The sequence below is a fragment of the Helobdella robusta genome (assembly GCF_000326865.2).
Source record: "Helobdella robusta unplaced genomic scaffold HELROscaffold_8, whole genome shotgun sequence".
Lineage (NCBI taxonomy): Eukaryota > Metazoa > Annelida > Clitellata > Rhynchobdellida > Glossiphoniidae > Helobdella > Helobdella robusta.
In genome coordinates this window covers 4120409-4142874 of record NW_008705459.1, presented here as the reverse complement: position 1 = coordinate 4142874, position 22466 = coordinate 4120409, and the positions used below count along the sequence as shown (strand labels likewise).

General features: G+C 33.4%; 3 protein-coding genes across 3 annotated transcripts; 2 read left to right on the top strand and 1 right to left on the bottom strand.

The window, feature by feature from the left end:
• Nucleotides 1–3492: 3492 nt before the first annotated feature.
• HELRODRAFT_69957 (hypothetical protein) lies at nucleotides 3493–9025 on the top strand (the record flags this gene model as incomplete). The annotated part of the gene is made up of 4 exons (XM_009031826.1): nucleotides 3493–3624; nucleotides 3849–3963; nucleotides 4681–4774; nucleotides 8869–9025. Coding segments are annotated over 4 exons (498 nt in total), but the record flags the coding sequence as incomplete, so codon positions are not given.
• Nucleotides 9026–11805: 2780 nt separating this feature from the next.
• On the top strand, nucleotides 11806–14116 carry HELRODRAFT_165725 (hypothetical protein; the record flags this gene model as incomplete). The annotated part of the gene is made up of 2 exons (XM_009032243.1): nucleotides 11806–13651; nucleotides 13932–14116. The coding sequence occupies 2 exons, from the start codon at nucleotides 11806–11808 to the stop codon at nucleotides 14114–14116; spliced, it is 2031 nt and encodes a 676-aa protein (XP_009030491.1).
• Nucleotides 14117–15006: 890 nt separating this feature from the next.
• On the bottom strand, nucleotides 15007–21511 carry HELRODRAFT_134076 (hypothetical protein; the record flags this gene model as incomplete). Its single annotated transcript, XM_009032242.1, has 3 exons — nucleotides 15007–15218; nucleotides 15358–15507; nucleotides 21442–21511. Coding segments are annotated over 3 exons (432 nt in total), but the record flags the coding sequence as incomplete, so codon positions are not given.
• Nucleotides 21512–22466: the final 955 nt, after the last annotated feature.

Below are 22466 nucleotides of genomic sequence, written 5' to 3'. Positions count from 1 at the left end.
TTTTGGTAGCAACAACAACCATAATAATAATAATTATTATTTTTTTTTATTATAACTATTGCTGTTATTATTTGTTAAAACAAAAAAATATGTTTGACAATATGTGGAAGACTTAATTACTTGATTTTTTCATCTGGCCACTATAATTACCACCACCGCTTCAGAGAGAGAGAAAAAAGAATGTAATAAAAAATGAAGAGAGAGAGAGAGAGAGAGAGAGAGAGAGTATAAAAGAAAGTAAGATAGAAAAAAAAGAAAGGGAAAGAAGAGAAAAAAAGAAAAAAAAGATTGTAAAAGAGAGAAATAAAGAGAGAGAAAGAGAAAAAGAAAAAGAGAAAGAGTGAGTGAGAGAGACAGAAAAAAAGAAAATTAAAAAAATGAAAGAAAAACCCGGAGAGTAGTATGAACTGAATACACTGACTCTTAATTAAGTTTTGTTGTTGTTGCTATAATTATTATTATTATTGTTAACGAATAAATGAATGAAAAATAGAATGATTGAAAGATAGGACAAATTGATGAGAAAATCAATAACTTGTGGAATCACTGTCTGATTGGTTGGATGGATGACTGGATGAATGAACTATAAGTCAGACATTGATAAAAGGAATGAATGAAAGAATGAATGAATGAATGAATGAATGAATGAATGAATGAATTAATGAATGAATTAATGAATGAATGAATGAATGAATGAATGAATGAATGAATACATGAATACATGAATGAACAAACGAATAAATAAATAAACCATATCACCACCGCTATCATCATCATCATTCTTACTATTGTCAATCATCAAATAGAGAAAAAGTGAATCGAACCTAATTCGACCTCTTTGCATTCCAAACAATGAATTCATTTATTTAAAAATTTGCTTAATTAAAATAATAATAATGATAATAATAATAATAAAATTAACAAGAACAATAATTTGAAGTAGAAATAACAAAAATGCTTGTCTGTGTAATTAAGTCGAGATCCAAACAAACAAGACGATGATGATGACGATGGGGATTGTGATGGCGATGGTGATGATGAAGATGACGACGACGATGATATGAGGTGATAATGATGACGATAATGACGACGATGATGATGATAGCGATATTGATATAAGATGATGAATATATAAATGATGACGATGAAGAAGATGGTGATGATGATGATGATGATGATGATGATGATGATTGTACTGATGATGACGATAATGCTAATAAAAATGTGGATAATGATCATGATGATAGTAATTTCGGTGACGTCACTATTTTCAGGATGATGTGAAAGTTTGGGAAAAACCCTCTCCAGATTGGGATGGAATGCTGTTAGTTTCAGTTTCGTTTTCTATTATCATTTTAATTACATTAAAATAAAACTAATGCTGACAAAAAAGGTGATTGGGGGAACTGACGACGAATTTGTAAGATTAATAATTGGGTTGACTATGATGATTATGTTGATGATGAAAAACAAAAAATACTGATCCTGATAATCATAGTAATATTAATAGAATTAATCATAAAATAATATTATTACTTCAATTTTTATTATTTAATTTTTTTTTATTACGCAATAAATCCAGATAGATTTAACAGTTGCACATAAGAACGCCATTAATAAACGAAAAAAAATTTTATCACTGTAACAGCAAATATTCCCGCCTGTTTTTTTTAAATTCGCGCTTTTTATATTAATAATATTTTTTTCATATTTTCTTTAATATTTATTTATTTGTTTATTTATTTATTTATTCTTAGTCTTCATCTTCTTCTTCTTACTTTCTTTAAAAATATTATTATTATTGAATTCTTAGGAAACTTCCGTGATGTTCTTATTGAAAGTTATTGTAGATTTTCATTGGTTTGTTGTTGCTGTTGTTGTTGTTTTTGTTGTTGCTTTGTTGATCTGTTATAATATATCTTTGGTGTTTTCTTGCTGGCGTTTTGTATGCAATTTGAGGATCATACGCTGTGACGTATCGTAAACGTCATCATAGCAGCACAACATCACATTCACCTCTAGGAACACCTGTATTTAAAAAGAAATTTGTCGGAAATTTGATTTCGTTTGAAAGATCAGAAAATTTTGTTTGTTTGTTTTTGTTTGTTCGTTCATTCGTTTGTTCGTTCGTTCGTTCGTTCATTTGTTCGTTCGTTTTTTTTCGTGATAACGTGAATTATTTTGACGTTGATGCATTCCATATTAAATTTCTTTGTGTACTTATCTGCAGGTGATTTAAGAAATGCGTGTATGTGCGTGTGTGTGCGTGCGTGTACGAGTGCGTATGTGTATGTGGTGTGTGTGTATGTGAGCGTGTATGTGTGTGTGTGTGTGTACATGTGCGTGTATGTGGTGTATGCGTGATTGTGTGCGTGTATGTGTATGTGGTGTGTGTGTGTGTATGTGAAGTTTGTGAAATTTGTGTGTGAAGTGTGTATGTATTTTTTATACATATATGTAAATATGTTTGTCTGATGTTGATGCAGACGTATTGAAAATAAATGATTTTCTATGCTACAAATTGATTTAAACATTTTTATGTCCTTATTATTTTTCAACTTTTGTAGATGTGTATGTGCGTGCGTGTGTATGTGTATGAGTGTGAGGTGTGTGTGGTGTGTGTGTGTGTGTGTGTGTACAGTGCGCGTACGTACATCAATGGATGTCTGGGTTTGTGTTTGCAAATCGATGCCAAGTGTTATATGAATTGAATTGTTTGTTTGCATCTAGAGATCTCCCGCTCGTCATCATCTTCTTCGTCATCGTCATCGTCATTACCACATCGTCGTCATCATCGTCGTCGCTGTCGCCATCATCGTTATAATTATCGCAGTCTTATTTCCGGGTAATACTGTAAAATCAATTTTAATTATCATTGTCAGAGGTGTACCGAATAGTTAATTTAGCTATAGGTCGAGTAGCCGAATAGCATTTGATTAACTATTCGACCGAAGCCGAAGGTCAAATACCAGAAAGCCGAAATTTTGAATAAAATTTATCTTTTAAATTTAAAAATGAGAAGCTACTGCGAAAATTTTCAACTCCATCCAATTTTTTTCATTGATATAACATTCATTCATTCAGCCATGACGGTCGAAATAAGTTTCCCGCTAATAATAAATTAACAATATCTGTTTTAAAAGCAAAAAATAATGTCGGGTAGAACGGGAACTGCCACCTCTCCACATATTCCACCTTCAAAAATGGCCAATGCAAAAGCCGAACTTCAAATTTTGTCTCTATGAATAGTAATTGAAGAACTGAGTTGACCATTAAAATCAAATTCCTTAATTATGTCTGCCATCTTCGCCTTCCTTACCGTCATGGTCATTTCAAACTTAGTAAATAATAAGTAATCATTTTACTATTGACTCGTATCATAGTTTAATAAAATTTTATGAAATAATTAATGTATAAATCGTCATTTCAAAAATGAAAATACTGTATAAAACCGCCACAAAATCCCACGAAACCATTTCAATCTAACCCAGGTACAAAGTGGAGGGCAACTTCAACGCCTCACCTGACCTAGTTTTCAAATATGTTGACCCAGTTCCGTCAGGTCCCAGGAGCAGATGGGATCACGCAATCAAGGAACTCCAGGAAGTTGAGAGATTTAATCCGGTGGGTAGTGGGTGGGTTGGTTAGTTGATGGATTGGATGGTGGTTGGTTAGTTAGCTGGCTGGTTGGTTGGTTGGTTGGTTAGCTGGCTGGTCGGTTGGTTGGCTGGCTGTCTGGCTGGTTGGTTGGTTGGCTGGCTGGCTGGCTGGTTGGTTTGATTGGTAGATATCATCATCATCGTCGTCGTCCTCATCATCATCATCATCGTTATCTTCATCGTTATCAGGACTTAGCAGTGATAAGGACGATAACAAAGAATGCCTTCGGTGGTCTCATCTCGCCACGTGACTTCACTGACCTCGTCGTCAATGTCAAGAACGACAAATATTTATCAACTAATGGTGTGATGAGAATTATTATTATTATATATTATTAGTATTATTATTATTGTTATTATTAAGAACAAAATATAATTATTTCTATCATTTTAGTTATTTATCATCATCATCTTTATTATCATCGTCATCAACATGGTCGTCATCATCATTCTCATCACCATCGACCTCGTCAAACTCAAATCATCATCATTTCCATCTCCATCATTCCCATCTCCATCCTCATCATCATCACTATAATCATCATCAGCAGCAGCACTCTAATCATCACGTTATCATCATCATTACCATCATCATCATCATCATTAGTACACTGAGTGCAAAAAGTTAACACACGTTTGAGTAACATGATAGAAGTCAATTTATCACTCTGCCTATTATTGTCTGCTTGTAAAATCTTCTGGTTATCCTATCATCATCCTCATCATTACCATCATTACCACATTTTTTTTCACCATCATCACCATCGTTCAGATCATCATCTTCGTTGTCATCATTGCCGGCAAATAAATAAGTGAACAAATTACTATCATAATCATTATCACTATCATTATCTCATCATCAGCATTATCATCGTTTTTACCATCATCATCATCATCATCACCGTCATCATCATCATCATTGCCACCATCATCTTCACTATCATCATCGCCACCACCATCATCGCCATTGTCACATTTCCACCATCATCATTTTCATCCTCATCATCATCATCGTGATCAGCTCAGGGTGTGCAGCACCCATCCTGTCCAGCCTGCAGTGACTTTGTGCGTGGGACCAACCACCCGTGTGCCATCATCTGCTACCGAGTCCCTGGGTATGATGATGATAATGACGATGATGATGAAGATGATGGTGATATGGCGACGATGATGATGACGATGATGATGGTGATACGGCGTTGGGGATAATGATAGTGATAACGACAATTGGTGATCTGAGCTATATTGAGTCTCGTAATTTTCATAAATATTCATTGATGATATAGTTTGTAATGATTATGAAGGTGATGATACTGATAAAATGATGACAGAACTGACAATGATGAAAGACTTGACATTATAACATAGATGCTAAGAACATAGTGAATTATGTTTATGTGACCTTTTAACGACGTCTTTACGATGAGGACGATGATGATGATGATGATGATGATGATGATGAATGATGATGATGATGATGAATGATGATGATGATGATAAGAATTGGAGTGAAAAATAGCAAGAATTATGATAAAATTTGTGATAAAAAATGAATAAATTAATTACAAAGCGACGCGATGGTGTAGCGGTAGAGTGCTTGCGGCTTCTACAGCAGCGACCGAGTTCGACTTTATTGTTTCACGTGCATTTAACATGCACTGTTTGTTCGCTGCTGAAAGGCCTCCGAGAAGTATTAAAGAGAAAATTGTAGTAAATCATCATCAAATTATAAATAAAAATTGTCATGAAAATGATGATGACGTCATTTTTAAGGGGTGTATTAAAAATAAATAAAATGGTGATAAAAATTGTGATAAGGAATGAATTAACGTTACAAAGATTGGGATAGCAGGTGATTGGGACGATGATAAGGATTGGGATAAGAACTTTAGAACATGATGATAATTTTTGAGATGAAAATGAGTATGATGGTTGGTGATATTAATAAGAACTGTGATAATGAAGTGAAGAAAAAAAAAATCATCGAAATTGTGACACAAGATAATTATAACGATGATAATTATACTATCAATGATTTTGACAAAAAGCATGACGTCAAATTTACGTCATTTCATCAAGCTTGTTTGATTTCCTCTCGTCAAAACGTTTGACATCATCAGGACAATACGTAATTACGTTCTATCATTTCATGCACCGCACTCTTCTCTATACCTGTTGTTTCCAATATTATTGTTATTATTCTTTTTATTGTTATTATTGTTGTTATTGTTATTATTTATATTATTATTAGTAGTAGTAGTAGTAGTGATGATAGTAGTAGTAGTAGAAGTAGTAGTAGTAGTAGTGGTAGCAGTGTTATTATTATTAGTAGTAGTAGTGGTAGTAGTAGTAGTAGTAATAGTAGTAGTAGTAGAAATAATCGATTGTTTTGTTATTAAATGTGATGTTAAGCTTTTCTGCATTTAGTAGGAATAAAAAAAAAATAAATAAATAATAATAATAATAAGAAGTGTTATTATTATTACTACTATTATTATTATTATTATTATTCCATCATCAATCATTGTATTAGCGCAATGCATATTTGTTCCGGGATTATCATTGTGTTCTGTTCTTAATTATCCTGTCAATGCTGGAGAGGATGATGATATCTTCATCACCATCACCTAATCATATCAAAATACCTGTCTGTCTGTCTGTTTGTGTAAATTTGTCTGTCTCTCTGTCTGTCTGTTTGTCTGGATGGGCTAATATTTTTCTGTAAATTTGTTATTGTAGGTCTGGAATGAGTTTGCTAATAAAAAAACGTGTGATTTTGTATGTGTGCCTATGCTTTATATATAAGCATGCATAGTTCAATTCTGAAGAAGCCATGCTCAGACCATTCCCATCAGCCTTCACAACTTGAGACCTGTCTGCTAGGTAGGGCTGGAACCGCCTGAGAACATCTCCACCAATACCAAATGAAGTAGAAAGACGCTTCAATAGAATCTGGTGGTCGAGTGTGTCGAAAGCAGCACTTACATCGAGAAGTGCCAGCGATGATATGTTACCAGCATCAATGGCGTCACAGACGTCTGAAAACGTCTCAGTTATATAAAAATATATATATAGAGAGAGAGGGAGAGAGAGAGAGAGAGAATATATATAATTCTGTGTGTGTTTGCGGGTGTGGTGTTTTGTATTATGTGTACTTGTATTGTTTAACTTTTTTTTTGTATCGTACGTTATTGTGTATTTGAGTTTTGTGTTAAAGTGGATGTACGTGTTTGCGTGATCAACTAAATTGTTTGAAATTTAACACGTGCACCAATTTTCATTAGGTGTATATTACTATTATTATATTATATTTGGCATTGTTTTATCTTTTGATCGCGCACAGCATGTGAGTGTGTATTGTATATCTATGAACTTTTTACTTGTTATAATTTTACGTTTATTATTTTTGTGTTTTTTTTATATAAGTATTCTCTCTGTCTTTGTCTCTCTCTTTCTCCCTCTCTCCCTCCTTCTCTCTCTCTTTCTCTCTCTCTCTCTTTATTTGTTTACGTTTGCGTGTTTGTACGTTTGCACATCTGTTTGTCGTTTAGTTATCATTCATTATGTTTCTTCGATATCTTTCGTTTTCTTGTGTTGGGTGCATTTTATGTTTTTCATTAATGAGCATATCAATGCTTATATGTTCATATATAGGTGTTTGTTTGCATGTGTGTATGTGTGGTATATATGTGTGTGTGTATGTTTGCGTGATTGTGTAAGTGCGTCCGTATGTTTTTTATGTAGTTAGAATGTTTGTATATTATTTTTGTTTGAGAGTGTTTGATGTTAATTGTCTTTTTGATGTATTCAAGTAAGAGAGATCGAGTTCACGCAAGTTTGCAATCACCATCCACATGTTTTAAGATCATTTTCTCAAGCGATATAATTTGCTTTTGATCATACATGTAACAATGTCTATGTACCTGTGCCTGGTGTAGATGTATGCATGTGTGACGCGTATGCAAGTGCATTCATGGCATATTGGATCAGTCCTCGTGTAAATTAAATATGATTGAAATGAAACAAAGTGGGAAACATACAAAAAGGAACCAACCATTTTGGTGGCTGAGTTGTAAAATAAAAACGTGTTTTATTTTTGATCATCGTCATCATCATTATCGTCTTCATCATTATCGTCATCATCATTATCGTCATCCTCATCATCTTCATCATCATTATCGTTATCATCATAGTTGTCTTCATTGTCTGAGGAAGCAATCCGACCTACAAACTTTTTTGAGTTCATTACGATATACACATCTCACCATCATATCTATCAGAAGTTACTTCACACCTTCCAACAAACCCAAGACAGACCAGACAGACAGACAAGCAGTTCTGTCTTGAATCAACCTTTTCAGAATATAACCAAATGCATATTTTATTACTTTAAAAAAACTTCAAATTGATTCACACATCACACGAGGTATTAATTTGCCGACATCTTCGACAGGGTAGATTTTGTTTCTTATTTGACGCCCTCTTATCGTTATTCAGATGTTGCGTGAATAAAATTTTTTTGTATTTAAAAATTGTTTTTTGGATGTTTGTAGGATGAGCTGTATGTTATATGTGCCAATAGTTTAACACCACAATGACATAATAGCGTCAACATAATTCGGATTATTTTTTGATTTCATTTTTTGATTAATTAGAATGCATAATTTTCCACTTCTTAATAACTTATTGATATTATTGTGAATACCAAGGGATAGATATTCCTCCATAGATATTGTTAGCGATGATGGTTAACAAAATGTTATCGTTAATATTGTAAAATATTAAACAATAAAAATAATATTCTTATCAATTCATTCGTCAAAGCAAAATATGAGTCCATTCTTCAATTGTTCAAATAGTCTATTTATCAATCTATTCATCCATTCATCTATATATCCTTCATTTATCTATCTATTCCTTCTTCTATCCATTCACGCATCTATCTAACCATTCATATATATATTTTTCTATCTATCTATTCATCTATCTAACAATTCATCTATCTAATCATTCATCTATCTAATCATTTATCTATCTAATCATTCATCTATCTAACCATACATCTATCTATCTATTCATCCATCTAGCCATTCATCTATCTAACCATTCATCCATCTAATCATTCATCTAGCTAACCTTTCGTCTATCTATCTATTCATATCTCTATCCATCTATTTCTTTATCCATCCATCCATCAAATAAACAACAGAGAGCCACAGAAAACGAGGGTAGTTAGTTACATCCAGACTGATCTGAGTGGCATGCTGCCAAAGACCCTGGTGGAAAATGCCCTGCCCTCCAACCAGGTGGACTTCTTCGTCACCCTCAAGAAAACATTGCAGGATGACGGGCACTGGATGAACTGATGACGATGGTGGTGACGATGTGGATGGTGATGACAACTACGTTGATGACAGCTGTGAAGATGATGGTGTTGGCGATGTGGATGGCGAGGAGGGCAATGACAATTATGATGATGACAATTATTATGATGACAGCTATGAAGATGATGATGACATTTGTGCTGACAAAATTGACGATGATTGTGATGAAGATGATGATGACATTTGGGGTAACAAAGCTGACGATGATGATAATAATGATAATTTTGATGATAAAAATGATGATGAAATCGGTTAGTATGATGCAGATAGTGATAATGGCTGCTGTGTTAATTAATATGCGGGTGATGATGCACGCAACGATAACGTTGTCTGGTGATAATGGGACTGATGGCAATCAAAATAACAGGATTTTGGTATTGTTGTTGATGTTAATTATAGAAATAATATGATAAGACTAAGACAACAATGAAATTATATGATAAAAAGCTGACAACAAAATTATGTTTGAGATAAGACGACGATGATAATAATGATGATAATAATGATCCTATTTATCAGATGTTTACAAATGAGTTATCTTTTAACTAGAAATTTTTGAATTTATGAACATCTTTGAAGGAATTTTTCTACCTTACTGTCTGTCTGGTTTTTCCACACTATTCTTTCATTCGTTTACAAATGTACACACAATTAGACAATAATTTTAATTAAGCATATAATTAAATGAATAAATAATTAGCTAAACATTTCTTTAAATGTATCATGAAAAAACTAGATATATTATGAATGTACATGCATTTAGCTGCAAATAAATTTTAAGCTTTCTTTTGAAGAAAGTTAAATTTAAAAAATCTCAAGAGATACATCTGAATCGAAAATGTTGATAAATTTTGGTGAATCAATTCAGATACGAAAATATTTGATTTTTCCATTTAAATTTCTTTTCATTTCTAATTATTATATTAAGTATTAGAATAATAATAATGAGAAATATTAAAAGATGAATAATAACATTGCTTTATTTTATTATCCCAATTTTTATAAAACAAAATTTGTAAAACATATCATAAAATTAATTTGTGAACTATTTCTCCGAAATCGATCGTTGATTTATGATGATAGCCACATGACTCAAATGTATTTGGATCGCTTTGTTAGTCCTCACATACTTAGTGCGTGTTCTGTGAAACTAGATACCAATCTTCTTGCGTCTGTACTATGTCTTTTTGTTTTCTTTTTTATGGCACGTTTCAATATTACAATTTGTAATAAACTCGATTGTAGTTTTAGTAGAAGAACATGTTTTAGGAAAAAACTAAGTCATATTTTAGTTAAAGTTTAAATTTAATTAACATAATTAGCATAGTTTTATTTCTGTATGTACTATCTAATGTTCAAAATGTTTTTAGAAATATATTTTCAAATATTAACGCTTAAACTGTTTGTATCAAAAACTTTACCATTGTTGAATTTAATAAAAGTTGTTTTATTTGTTGAAAAAAAATTAAATATGTCTTTAAATTAATTTTTCTGTACATACAAATTTTATTATTCAGTTTTTTCATCAGTGAAACATTTATAAAATTCTTACGTAATTGATATATAATCAATAAAGTTAATCAATTCATGTATTAGGTACATGTAAGAGAACAATCAAATAACGAAATCATTAAAACAGATTTCAATTTTGTTATGCAACAAATTGAAGTCAAATTAACAAATTCGCATTCCAGTGTGGAATTCTTTCACGATTTGATATCATTGAGACTGCTAGCTAACATATTCAACTCGGAGCGCACGTGCGTGCATTCCATCCCATGTGCTACAGGTGCTAATGAACATTCAACAACATTCCCATCTCATCTCTTACCTGGGTTGCCTGTGTCTATATGTCTATATTGAATTGAAAACAAATGTGTGCATGTATTTGCTTAATAGAATCGTCACCCTTTTCCATCGTCATCATTATAGGTGCATACCCTTATTTAACAAAAATAACAACAATTATCCTATCACCATCATTTTAAAGAAAAATATCTTCATCGATGATCTCATTTTTGTCATTAGTTACAAATAAATTATTCAAACTTGATTTAAAAACTATAGAAAGTGGAAAAAAATTAGGCATACGCGTGTAAATATTCACTCGTGGAACATCAGCAGCAACAACAGTAACAGTAATATTGTTAGCCAGTCACCACTAAAAACAAAAATGCCAGTAATTAACATCATCAACAATATCCGCAACAGCAAAATCATCCTCCTTATTTATATCATCAGCAGAGGCAACAGTGCCAACACAACCACATCAATAGCAACAACATTTGCAATATAAACAACAACAAACATCAATAGCATTCTTCAAAACTTTGTAAACCATCTCCCCATTGAATTAATTCAGTCTTGCAAAGATCATTCAAAGGTTAATGCGATGCAATCAATTGATATTCAAATACATTAGAATCAGATTTATCTGATGCAGAGCCATATGTATATCCACTTGTTTGTATGCCTGCATTTTATCTGTATAATACGCTTTATAACATTTGTGAGTTTGCACTAAGGCATTTCATAAGTAGGCATGTTTATTTATAACCAGAACTCTTTGCATAGCAAAGCGAAAGATTTCTAAGCATTGTATATTTCGGGCAGATAAAATAAGATAAAATAAATATTGGTAGAGTATTAGACGTTAATTATCGTAATATTACATAAATTTGTAAAAAAAACTTAAAAAACTAACTATTAATCACGATTTTTGATTTGAAAACAGTGGAGGAGCATTACAAGTTGTGAAGAAAATGTCTCGATGGTCAACGTCTGGGTTAAATGAAAATTACTCTAACAACCTCAACCAAAACATCAATAACAACATTAACAACAACCAATACAAAACATGGACCGATCATCCATACAGAACTCTTTCCTCATATTCCTCTTCCTCTTTCTCATCACAACAACAACAACAACAGCAACAACAACAAAAATACAAATCCCTCCCAAGAGCTTTGCAACCGAAAAAATTTTCAAGCGAGAAAGAGAGCTGGAAGAGGAGGTCATACGATTTAACAGGCACTTCCTATCTGGACAGATACACTTTGAAGCCATACAGAACGCACTCGAAGCCTCAGATATTTGAAAACTGCTACAATTTCAATGCAAATTTTCCTAGATCAAATTTTAAAGATTTTACTGATTTTAACAAATCTCCTGAATTTGCTTTTCCAGTTAGAGAAACAACATTTAGTAAGCTATTTAAGGAATTCGTTGGCGACGACGATTACTCAGCCGATGCAAAACTTAGAGAAGAAACAAAAAATTCTGACAACTTGAAACCAACACAACAGCAGCAAGAAACAAAAATAAAAGTCAAAAATGATGAAAATTCTGTCTATCAAACAGACGACCAGAAGTTGTTTCCAACCTTCTTCTCAACCTTTCGACACAAATCATCGAGTGGCCTACCATGCACTGGTGTACCCATCCACCTAGGAACCAGCACTCACTCTCTGCCTGAATCTTTTTCAAAGGTGGTCACAGACAGCCTGCATCCAACTATTTTGAACGCCTTCAACAAGACACAAGAGGATTTTATTCCGATTTTCGATTTCTATTCATCTACGAAATCATCCAACTCCAACCAAAACAACAGCAATGACGCGACCAGTTCTAAGCAATGGACAACAAAGAATGAAAAGGACGGTGAAGATCTGAGGAGATCCTTCGAAACTTTCAATTGTAATGACGATCATCATTTCTCTACACTTATTGATAGTCGAAACGGCAACAACAACAATATTAATATTAATAATATTTCAAAGTTGCGTGAACACAGCCACGTAACTAACAACCATCCAACTAATTATTACATATCCAGTGATGACGTCCTACTCAGAAATCCTCAACAAACGAGCAAAAATTATTTAAATGATTTTAAACATCACAGAACTTCTCTTAACGAAGAAATCTTTCGAAAACATGCTCGTGAAGCGAACAGTATGAAGGCTGACTGCGGTAAAAATTATGAAGCGCATAATAATTTCAAATTATATGACAAAAGTTTATACTTCAACAACAACCCTTACGTATTGAAAAGCGGCAACGTATGGACAATACGCGTCATACCTTACTCAAGCTCCCTGACAGCCACTGAATCATGTGGTCTTGCGTCAGGAGAGAATGATCAAATGGAAAAAAATGTCTTGAAGTCAAAACAACAATTCAATCAACAACGACCACAAAGAAACCATTATCAAGAAATGTATCAACAACCACATCCTCAAAAGTATCAGCAACATTCACTGATGCAAAAGAATCAGCAGCCACCTCAACAATACAAACAACAACAACAGCATCAACAACAACCACAACAACAGCAACAACAGCAACAGCAACAACAACAACAGCCACAACAACTTCAACAGCAGCAAAAACATCAACAGCCTTCTTGCCAACAACCAGCTCAACGACAATTACCGTATCTACCATCCCTACCACCAGAGACCCAGCCAATGAGAGTTGAGCGGGGAGAAATACTGCTGGTGAAGATTGTGAAGACGGAGCTGGGTGGTCTGGGTTTTTCCATCGGGGGTGGAAGGTTACCAAACGGGGGTGGCGGTCCGATATTCGTCCGCAGGATATTCGATAGTTTGTTTTAAAATCTTTTAAATTCTTTAAAATATTATTTATTTGTTTCAATTTGAATCAATTATTTTATTTGCTTGTTTGGCGTTAAATAATAATAATAATAATAAAATTTTAAATTTTAAGATTGAAGAACAAAATATAAATAACATGGGAATCTATCTATTGGTGATTATTCAGACGTATAAACACGGACTGGCACATAATTTTAGAATGTTAAATACTTTTAAACAAGCATCAGCATCATTAGCGTCACTCACAATCCTTCAACCAACCCACTCAGCCGAGAGCAGCCGCATTCGCACGAACAACCTGATTCAACCTGGAGATGAGGTCCTGACGATCGATGGCTGGTCCACCGCGGGAATGTCTCAGTACGAGGTCTGGAACAAGATGAAGGAGCTGAAGGACGGACCGACCAACCTTCTCATTCAGAGAAAGTTGTACCTATCAGAAACAATCGTCTGAATGTTTGTGCCATTTTCTAGATTCGTCTTTCAACCCAAAGATGCAAATGCAGAACAAAAATTGAGTGATACATTTTTGTGATAATTAATTGAGAATCGAAAATTATGTAATCGTTTATGAATAAATAATCTTTCAAACTTTCAAAATTCAGTTCATTTAACAATAACCTATCACGAATTATTTCGTTTTTAAATTTAGCCTAATCAGAAAAACATTAAAACAATGTGTTGGGTAGTTATTTATTTGACAAACGAACCCAATCTATGTTAATATGATCTATGAAAGGGTAAAAACAATATGGACCATGCACTGCGCACGTCAAATAGCATTCACTATCGTGTGCATTTCCTCAGTTATCTGAGCGACTTTGTAAAGTTGTGTGTCTCATTTAAACCATCTGATATGGAAAATATTATCAACGTCCCAAAAAGGGAATGCAAAAGATGTTATATCTGATATCTTGTATAAAAAGATATATAAATAAGATATAAGTATAAATTAATTAATAAATGTATTTGTCTATTTATTTCTGATTTTAACTATTTGTAAAATGCTACATGAAAATTGACGTCCATTTTTATTTTAGTCATGCTATCATAGTGTAGGTGGATAACTCCTGATCAATCCAATTTCACCATCATTCTGCACTGGGAAATTCCAAAATAAATTTTCTTTTTCGGGATATAGTATCTAAGGAGTATTGAAAAAATTAGACCAAGTTTTCAAGTTTTAGATGCAATTGCAATGATCTGTAGACGATTTATTACACACACACACACACAAACAAACACACACACAATATATATATATATATATATATATATATATATATATATATATATATATATATATGAGAAGATATAGAGGCACCTAAACTCATTTGGGAGTCCGTATCTGCCATTCAAATTGATGCTGTAACAGTTCTGAAACCACCAGCCACTTGCACTCACGTCAGCACATTCCCCGCCCTTCCAAGCATCGTTGTCCTTATCAAATGTAGAAAATTTCATGTCCTGCATGTCCAGCCCCCCCGCCGAACTCTTCGTTATGACGTCACCACTGTCACCGTAGTAGCCACCAACGTGCAGCTTGTAGCCTTCACCTTTGTGTGGGCGTGGAGTATTGGGTCGGGTGGGTTAGTTAAATTATCAGCGCAATCACGAAGCTTTAAAACAATTCCTTAAAACGATTTAAAATGATTTCACTCACGTATGAAGAAATAAACAATAATTCACAATTACCTTCCGACTGGACTTGGAAATCTTTGTAGTGATCTGACCTCCAGAGACCATCTGTCGTCAAAACTTCTATGCGAAGTGTCGGCTTGGTGGTTGTCAGCAAGTGCATCTTTTCTAATCCGAACCAAAAGTTCTCACTTATGTTACCGAACCCTTGACAATTTATTTTTAACAATTATTATCATTATTATCATCTTTACGTGATATCAGCACTGCGGTTTTAAAATTGTGAGTATTTTTGAACGTCAAAATTTTGTTAGAAAATAGTTGTTAGTCATTCAGGCAATCGATCGATACCGTTCTTATAAGTGATCCAGGCCTGATCGAATGTCAGCCCGCCATTCAGCCGCTGTTGGATGATTATCCACGCGTTGATAACCGCTGCTGGCTCTATGGTTGATTCTATCTTTACATTCTTAATTTCAACTGCGTACGTTGTTGCTGTTTTCAAAATTTTCATGCTAATGTTGTTTCATGAAAATACTTTGAAATGCTACAATTTGAAAAACAATTTTCATCCATTCAAAATGTCCTAACAAGAAATGATATTTGCCGAATACTTAAATTGACAATTTTAGAACCAAAATTCAAAAATATATACCTCGGACAGGTTAACACATTCACAAATAAAACTATTATCATGGTTGCCGTTTTCAAATTTTCATCATCATCATTGTCGTAATCATCATCAGCACCATAGTGACCACCATCTGAAACATCACCATCTTCACAAACACCCCCACCACCAGCTGACCATTGGTGGCATTACAGTTAACAAGGGTGACCCCATCAACCAAACAGACGGTGAAGTTGTTGCACGTAAGGCTGGCATTGTTTAACGTCAGCTTGGCACAGTTCCGATAGATGCAACCATCCAACGTGAATGGTATGGAACATTCTTTCCAGGAAACCATGCCTGTTGGTGCAACTGTGTGCGTGCAAGGTATTTTAAATGGAGGTGTGTAATGTCGATGTCTTTGTGTTTTGCTTAATTGCGTAAGGTTTTGGACTATTTGTTTCATAAAATTAATAATATGAAACAAAATTAAACAATGGAATGATAGAAAACATCGAATTTTTGTGCAGGCAGCGTTGGAAAAACATTTTCCATTCTCTTTCCAAAATTGATAGATGGATGGTGTTAAAATTATCAAGATGAAGAGTGGATGATTAATTTAATAACTAACCAACATCATTACAGTTGGAGACTCCATCTAATGTTACAGTGTATACAGGTTCATCTGATGATGATGATGACGACGACGAAGATGATGAGGATGATGATGAGGAGGAGGAAGAAGAATGAGGAGAAGGATGACGATGATGCTGACAATGACAACGAGAAAGATGATGATTGTAATAATGAATGATGATCACAACAACGATGATGATGGCGATTGTTGTAGGATAAAACTGGTGAAATAGATAAATTATCTCAACGATCATGATTTTGTAACTACCGTGATTGCTACAAATATTTCCAACGTTAAAGAAAATAATGAAATCAATTATTGCAATAAAACTAATTAATTTAATTAAAATTATTAACAAAAAATATTAAAGTGAAAAAAACTTACCTTCACTGGTTTTCACCTGCCAATCAAGTAAATCAACAACATTTCATTTTTCACGATTTTTCAATTGAAATTAATGAAAATGCAAAATTAATTTCAAAACTAATGAAAATGTAAAATCAATTTCAATTAATGTCTTGCCCCTTTTTTTCTAAACATTACGCAGCAGACATCTACTGCGTATGATACGCTTAGATTTTTCTTGCATTTGAACCCAGTCATTACGACGAAGAATCAGACTACTTTGCTCGTTACACTATTTCACAAATATTACAATGAATCATATTTGTAATTGTTTATTGATATTACTTTAAAATAGCATCTCTATCAACACTCAGATGAATGTTGAGATCAAACAACCTGATAGTTGAAGCACGTGAAGCTGAAGCCGCCACCACTTGAGCCAGTAGTGCTCGATCCGTAGGCCTGAAAGTAGTTTGGATGAAGAAGGAGGGGGTCCATCATGAGGCAACGTTTCTGCTGAGGCGAGTAGCTCACCAACTGACATGAAGAAGACTTGTAATTCATCTCTGCGCATAACTCGACACATTTGATCAGTGACCTGATCTGGTAAGCTTCAACGTTCATCGTTTGGTCAACTGCTTCTATGCACTGCTGGTAGCTGCTGTTGTTAGCGCTGCTGCTGTTGTTGTTGATGATGCTGTTGTTGTAGTTGTTGAGGTTACCGTTGTTGTTGCCATTCTCGTTGTTGTCGGTAGTGTTGCTGTTACCTGTCAATTCAGTTGCATCTTGTGGCATGTAAAATTTCATGAATTGCATATTGAACATCATCTGTTGCTGGCTGTCCTCTTCTTTCGAGAGACACACAAGTATCACGAATGCTGAGATGGTTACGAGGAATTTGAAATAGTTTCGCATATTGTATTAGTAAGATTGATGTTACAATGTGCAGAAATTAATATATCCTTTACTGGATACAGATGGATGGTTTGATTTGTGGCTAGATGACGAATTGTTTCTCAACTATAATTACTGAAATGAGCGGAGAAAAACTAGAGAGCAGATATGTTGAGATCTTTATAAGGCCAGCTTAAAAGCCAAGTCAATTATTATATATTTTCAAAAGGCTAAAACTTCCATATAGAACAATATTAATCTATTTAAAGCGCATACAATTTAAAAATCAATGAAATATTTGAAGACGTTGTTAATTTTAACAACAAATGCATGCTTTTATTCACTATATAAGTGATCTTTTAAAGATATTTTTGTGCAATAGAATGATCGCCTAGACATAATACTTTAATAATTTTTTATCATTTTTATTAAACCAAAAATAGAACGAGCAATAAATTGCATTGCATGCATGAATTCATCGCTAAGTTGCATTTAACGTCAAAGTTGAGCTGTAAAAGCAAGCAGGATCGATTTAGTTCTTTGAAGATCTTAGTTCAAATTTCAGGGCGATATTTATTATTAAAAATGATAGAATTAATTTTAATCTGATTTTTCTGTTTGGAATGCGGCTCTTGTTTGTTAAATTTTATTTAATTTTGAAGATGTTTCGATTAAAATTTATCAAAAAATAATAAATTAAAATTAAAAAGCCAATTATCGAAAACGGGCAAAATAAAATTATAAATTAGCGCTGGTTGTTATCGTCATCTGCTAAAAATTCTAAAAACAGTTCTCAAGAGAAATTAAAACTTTCTAATACGAAAGGCATTTGGTTTCTGGTACGTCAATTGTAAATTCTATAGTCGTTAATATCAGTCTCTTGTCAAATTATTTGTGCGACTTAGGTTTTTCAAAAAATTTCGACTCCGACAAAAGCTTCCAGCTCCGGATTCACTCCGACAGTCTGAAAATAAAGCAGCATTTCAGGCGTTCACATTTCAAATTTTATCAATTTCCACAAACAGAATTACTAATTATTTTGTTCTTAGCCGTTCAATGATACCTCTTAATTTCCATTCAGATGAAAAACTTTATATATGATTTATTTGTAATCATCGCTTAGTTACTTGCTAATATTTTATTTATTTTCTATTTTAACACATTAAAAAGCAATACACGATTCCTAAGATTATTTTAAATACTTCCAACTTTTACAAAATCAATTTCTTTGAAATACATAAATTTTGTGGCACGTCAACAGCATAAATGAGAGATCTTACAGTTCAAAACCTATTCAATTGTCTCAAATACAACATATTCTGATAAACTTATATTGTAAAATAAATTCATATACCGTATTAAAACATATCAGCATCAGTGGTGGAAATTCATAACAATGGTAAATTAAAACAAATATTGATTTGAGCAATTTGTGCAATTATGAACTACTGATTATAACATTAATTGTCTTTTTAGATTTAATTTAATAAAACAAATGTCTGTACCTAAGTGACAATTATAATTCAGTCACACGTTGGCGAATAACAAGGGATAGTGCATCAGCTAATAGAATTTTTTCAAAGAAACTGTAAAAAATATGATACACATTAGTTTCATAATAAATGCCAAAAATTAAATTTCTCTTCAAAACTCCAATGTTGGTCTTTTTAGTTACCCTGCTGTTCACCAATTCAGCCTCACCATCATTCGGCATTGTGATATTTCGGAATAAGATTTCGCCATGAAGATGTAATATCTGTGCATGCGTTTGAAGGAATGTATCTATCAATCTATCTTCATCCCAATTCATTCACGGTGGTTTTTTAATTTATAAACTGATCATATTTTGCATTATAGAAACTACTAAATTAGGAATAAAACAAAATTTAAAACAACAGAAAACTGTGCAGTACAGAAAATTTTTGTAAATAGTTGAAGACAAAAAATGGAAAACGAGATAACATGCAACCAGCTTGGAAAACGAAAAGTTTTACACGAATAGATCAAAGTGTAGAAACTAAAAATCTTCAGACATATTTGCTAAAACCAGGAAACTGTACTAATGCGGAGAAAATTAGATGAGAAAAGTCTGAAGATTTGTCAAACAATGGATGGATGAATAGACTGCGGATGGATCGTCGGACTTAATAAAAATAGCCAAGAGTAAAAAAAAAATTTGGAAATTGGTAAGGAAGATAAATGCCTTGGCCTTAACGGTTTCTTTAAAGGTAAAAAATAAAAACATAATAAAAACGCAGTACGTAATAATTTGTATACATTTTATTTTGCTAATTTTTAAATTAAAAAATCAATTTTTTTTATAAATGAACCAAATTCAACGTAAAAAATTCTTACCTAAATTCATTTTGGGTGCCCGTATCTGCCGTTCAGATTGATGCTGTAACAGTACTGAAACCACCATCCACTTGGGCTCGCGTCGGTGCATCTACCTAAAAAATACCGATCGTTGTCGAAATCGGAAATTGAAAACTTCATGTCTTGCATTGCCAAGAATGTGGGCCTTGTCGATGTTATGACGTCACCGTGGTCACCGAAGTATTTGCTGACGTGGAGTTTGTAACCATCACCCTTCAATTGTAGGATTCAATAAGTCAACTTAATAATCGGTGGCTACTAAAAGCGAAGTAAACGTTATTTTGTTCAAATTTGTCAAATGATGGCCAATAAGTCTAATAATTAGTGTAACATACCATTCACACCAATAACAAACTCAACAAATCAGCAAATGATCTTCTGCACTTACATTCGTTTTGAATTTCAAAATCTTGGTAGCTGTCTGCTCTCCAGATGCCATCTGCGGTCAAAACCTCCTCCAAGCGAAGAGTTGGCTTGTTGCTGGTCAGTTGGTACATCTTTTCAAGGCCAATCCAATAGTTCTCGTTTACGTATCCAAATCCTTACAAGCATATCACAACAATCTCATTATCGTTGTAGTTTTTCTCAAAATTTTAAATAGTTTATTAAGTTGATTGGTTTATCATAAATTGTTTTAATATGCAGACAGTGATATTATTAATGATGCAATAGCCAAAAAAGCCAAAATGTAAAAAACAGAACTAGTGGCGGAGCTAGACAACTTTGACGGGGGTCAAAAATTTGAAAATGGGGGGTCAAAATTTTCAAGGGGGTTGCCAAGATTTGTAGTAGTGTAGCTAACAACCTTTTTATTTGCTTAGAACGTTCAATTTTTGGTCGATTTTACCCATAAAACTGACCTTTTTCTCACTTCTATTAAAAACCTCTCAACTCCTTCCCCTCTTTAGATTTGCTACTGAACAGAACTAAGCTAAAAAAAAGTTTCAAATAAATTTTGAGTTTTTCACATTTTGATGATTTTTGGTTATTATGATGGCATTTGTTTTTTTGGAAACTATTGAAATTGGCTTATTGGAAATCAAAGTTAATCGTTGTTTTGATTTTTGCCAAAAATGTTTTCATTCATTCTTGGCCTTCCTTTCTTCTTCATCGTCGCCTCATTGAAGACTTAATAAAACTGGTACTGAATGAAACGACGAGGATGAGTGATATTAATTATTCATAGCATAGAACACGATGACAAAGAAACAGTCCAAAATATACACGCACTGGCCCACTAAGAAATGTAAATTTCTTATTCACTTAAGTGAATACCAACCGCTCTTATATGCACCCCACTTCTGTTCAAATGACAAACTTCCATCTATTCTCTGCTGTATGATTATCCAAGTGTTGATGACTGCAACTGGCCCAACGAGCTGGCTGTTCATTGTTAGGTTCTTCACTTCAACGGGGATTGTCGTTGCTGTGTTGTTGAGGTTTCAATGTGAATGGTTTTGAGATTCAGCATCAAATGGTGGTAATTTAGTTATGAGTAAAATAATAAATAAATTAATAAATGAAAAATAAAATCGTAGTAGCGTTTTCAACTTTTCACGTCAATTTTTGGTAATTTAAAAAAAATATTAATGTAATATATCATCATTATTATTATCATTATCATTAACTCTGTTATTAATGTTGGTTTATTAATACGTTGTAATTTTTATGCTGACAACATCACCACAAAATCACCATTATTTACAAACCTCGCCAGCTAACTACCAGCCACCTTACGACTCACCATTAGTGTTGTTACAAGCCGCCAACGTAATACCGTTCACCAGGCAGACGCTGCTGTTGTCGCATGTGACGCTTCCGTTCTTGAGAGTCAGTGGCGTGCAGTTGTAGTGCAGTCGACCATCGAGGGAGAATGGTATGGAGCAGTTGGTCCAGTGCACCAATCTCAAAGAAAGTACTGTTTCAGTTTGTGTGTATGTGTGTGTGTGTATGTGTGTGTGTGCGTATTTGCACATGTGTGTATTTAGAAATATGAAAAATATGTACGATTATGATTGATTATATGTTTGTTCGCTCATCTGTTCGTATGTAGACGCGCATGTGAAATGAACAGGAACACCTAGCACAAAAAACGTACATATGTCATTGCATGTAGATGCTCCATCTGTCACTGACGCTGAAGCGACCATGTTACCTGGTGTTGTTATAGTGTTCGTTTCGAGATAAATAATAATGAAAATTTCATAGATTATAACATGATATAATCATTAATAATGAACACAATTTTATTAACCTTCAATTCTTTTGATCTGAAAATTCAAATAAATTTTTTCAATATAATAT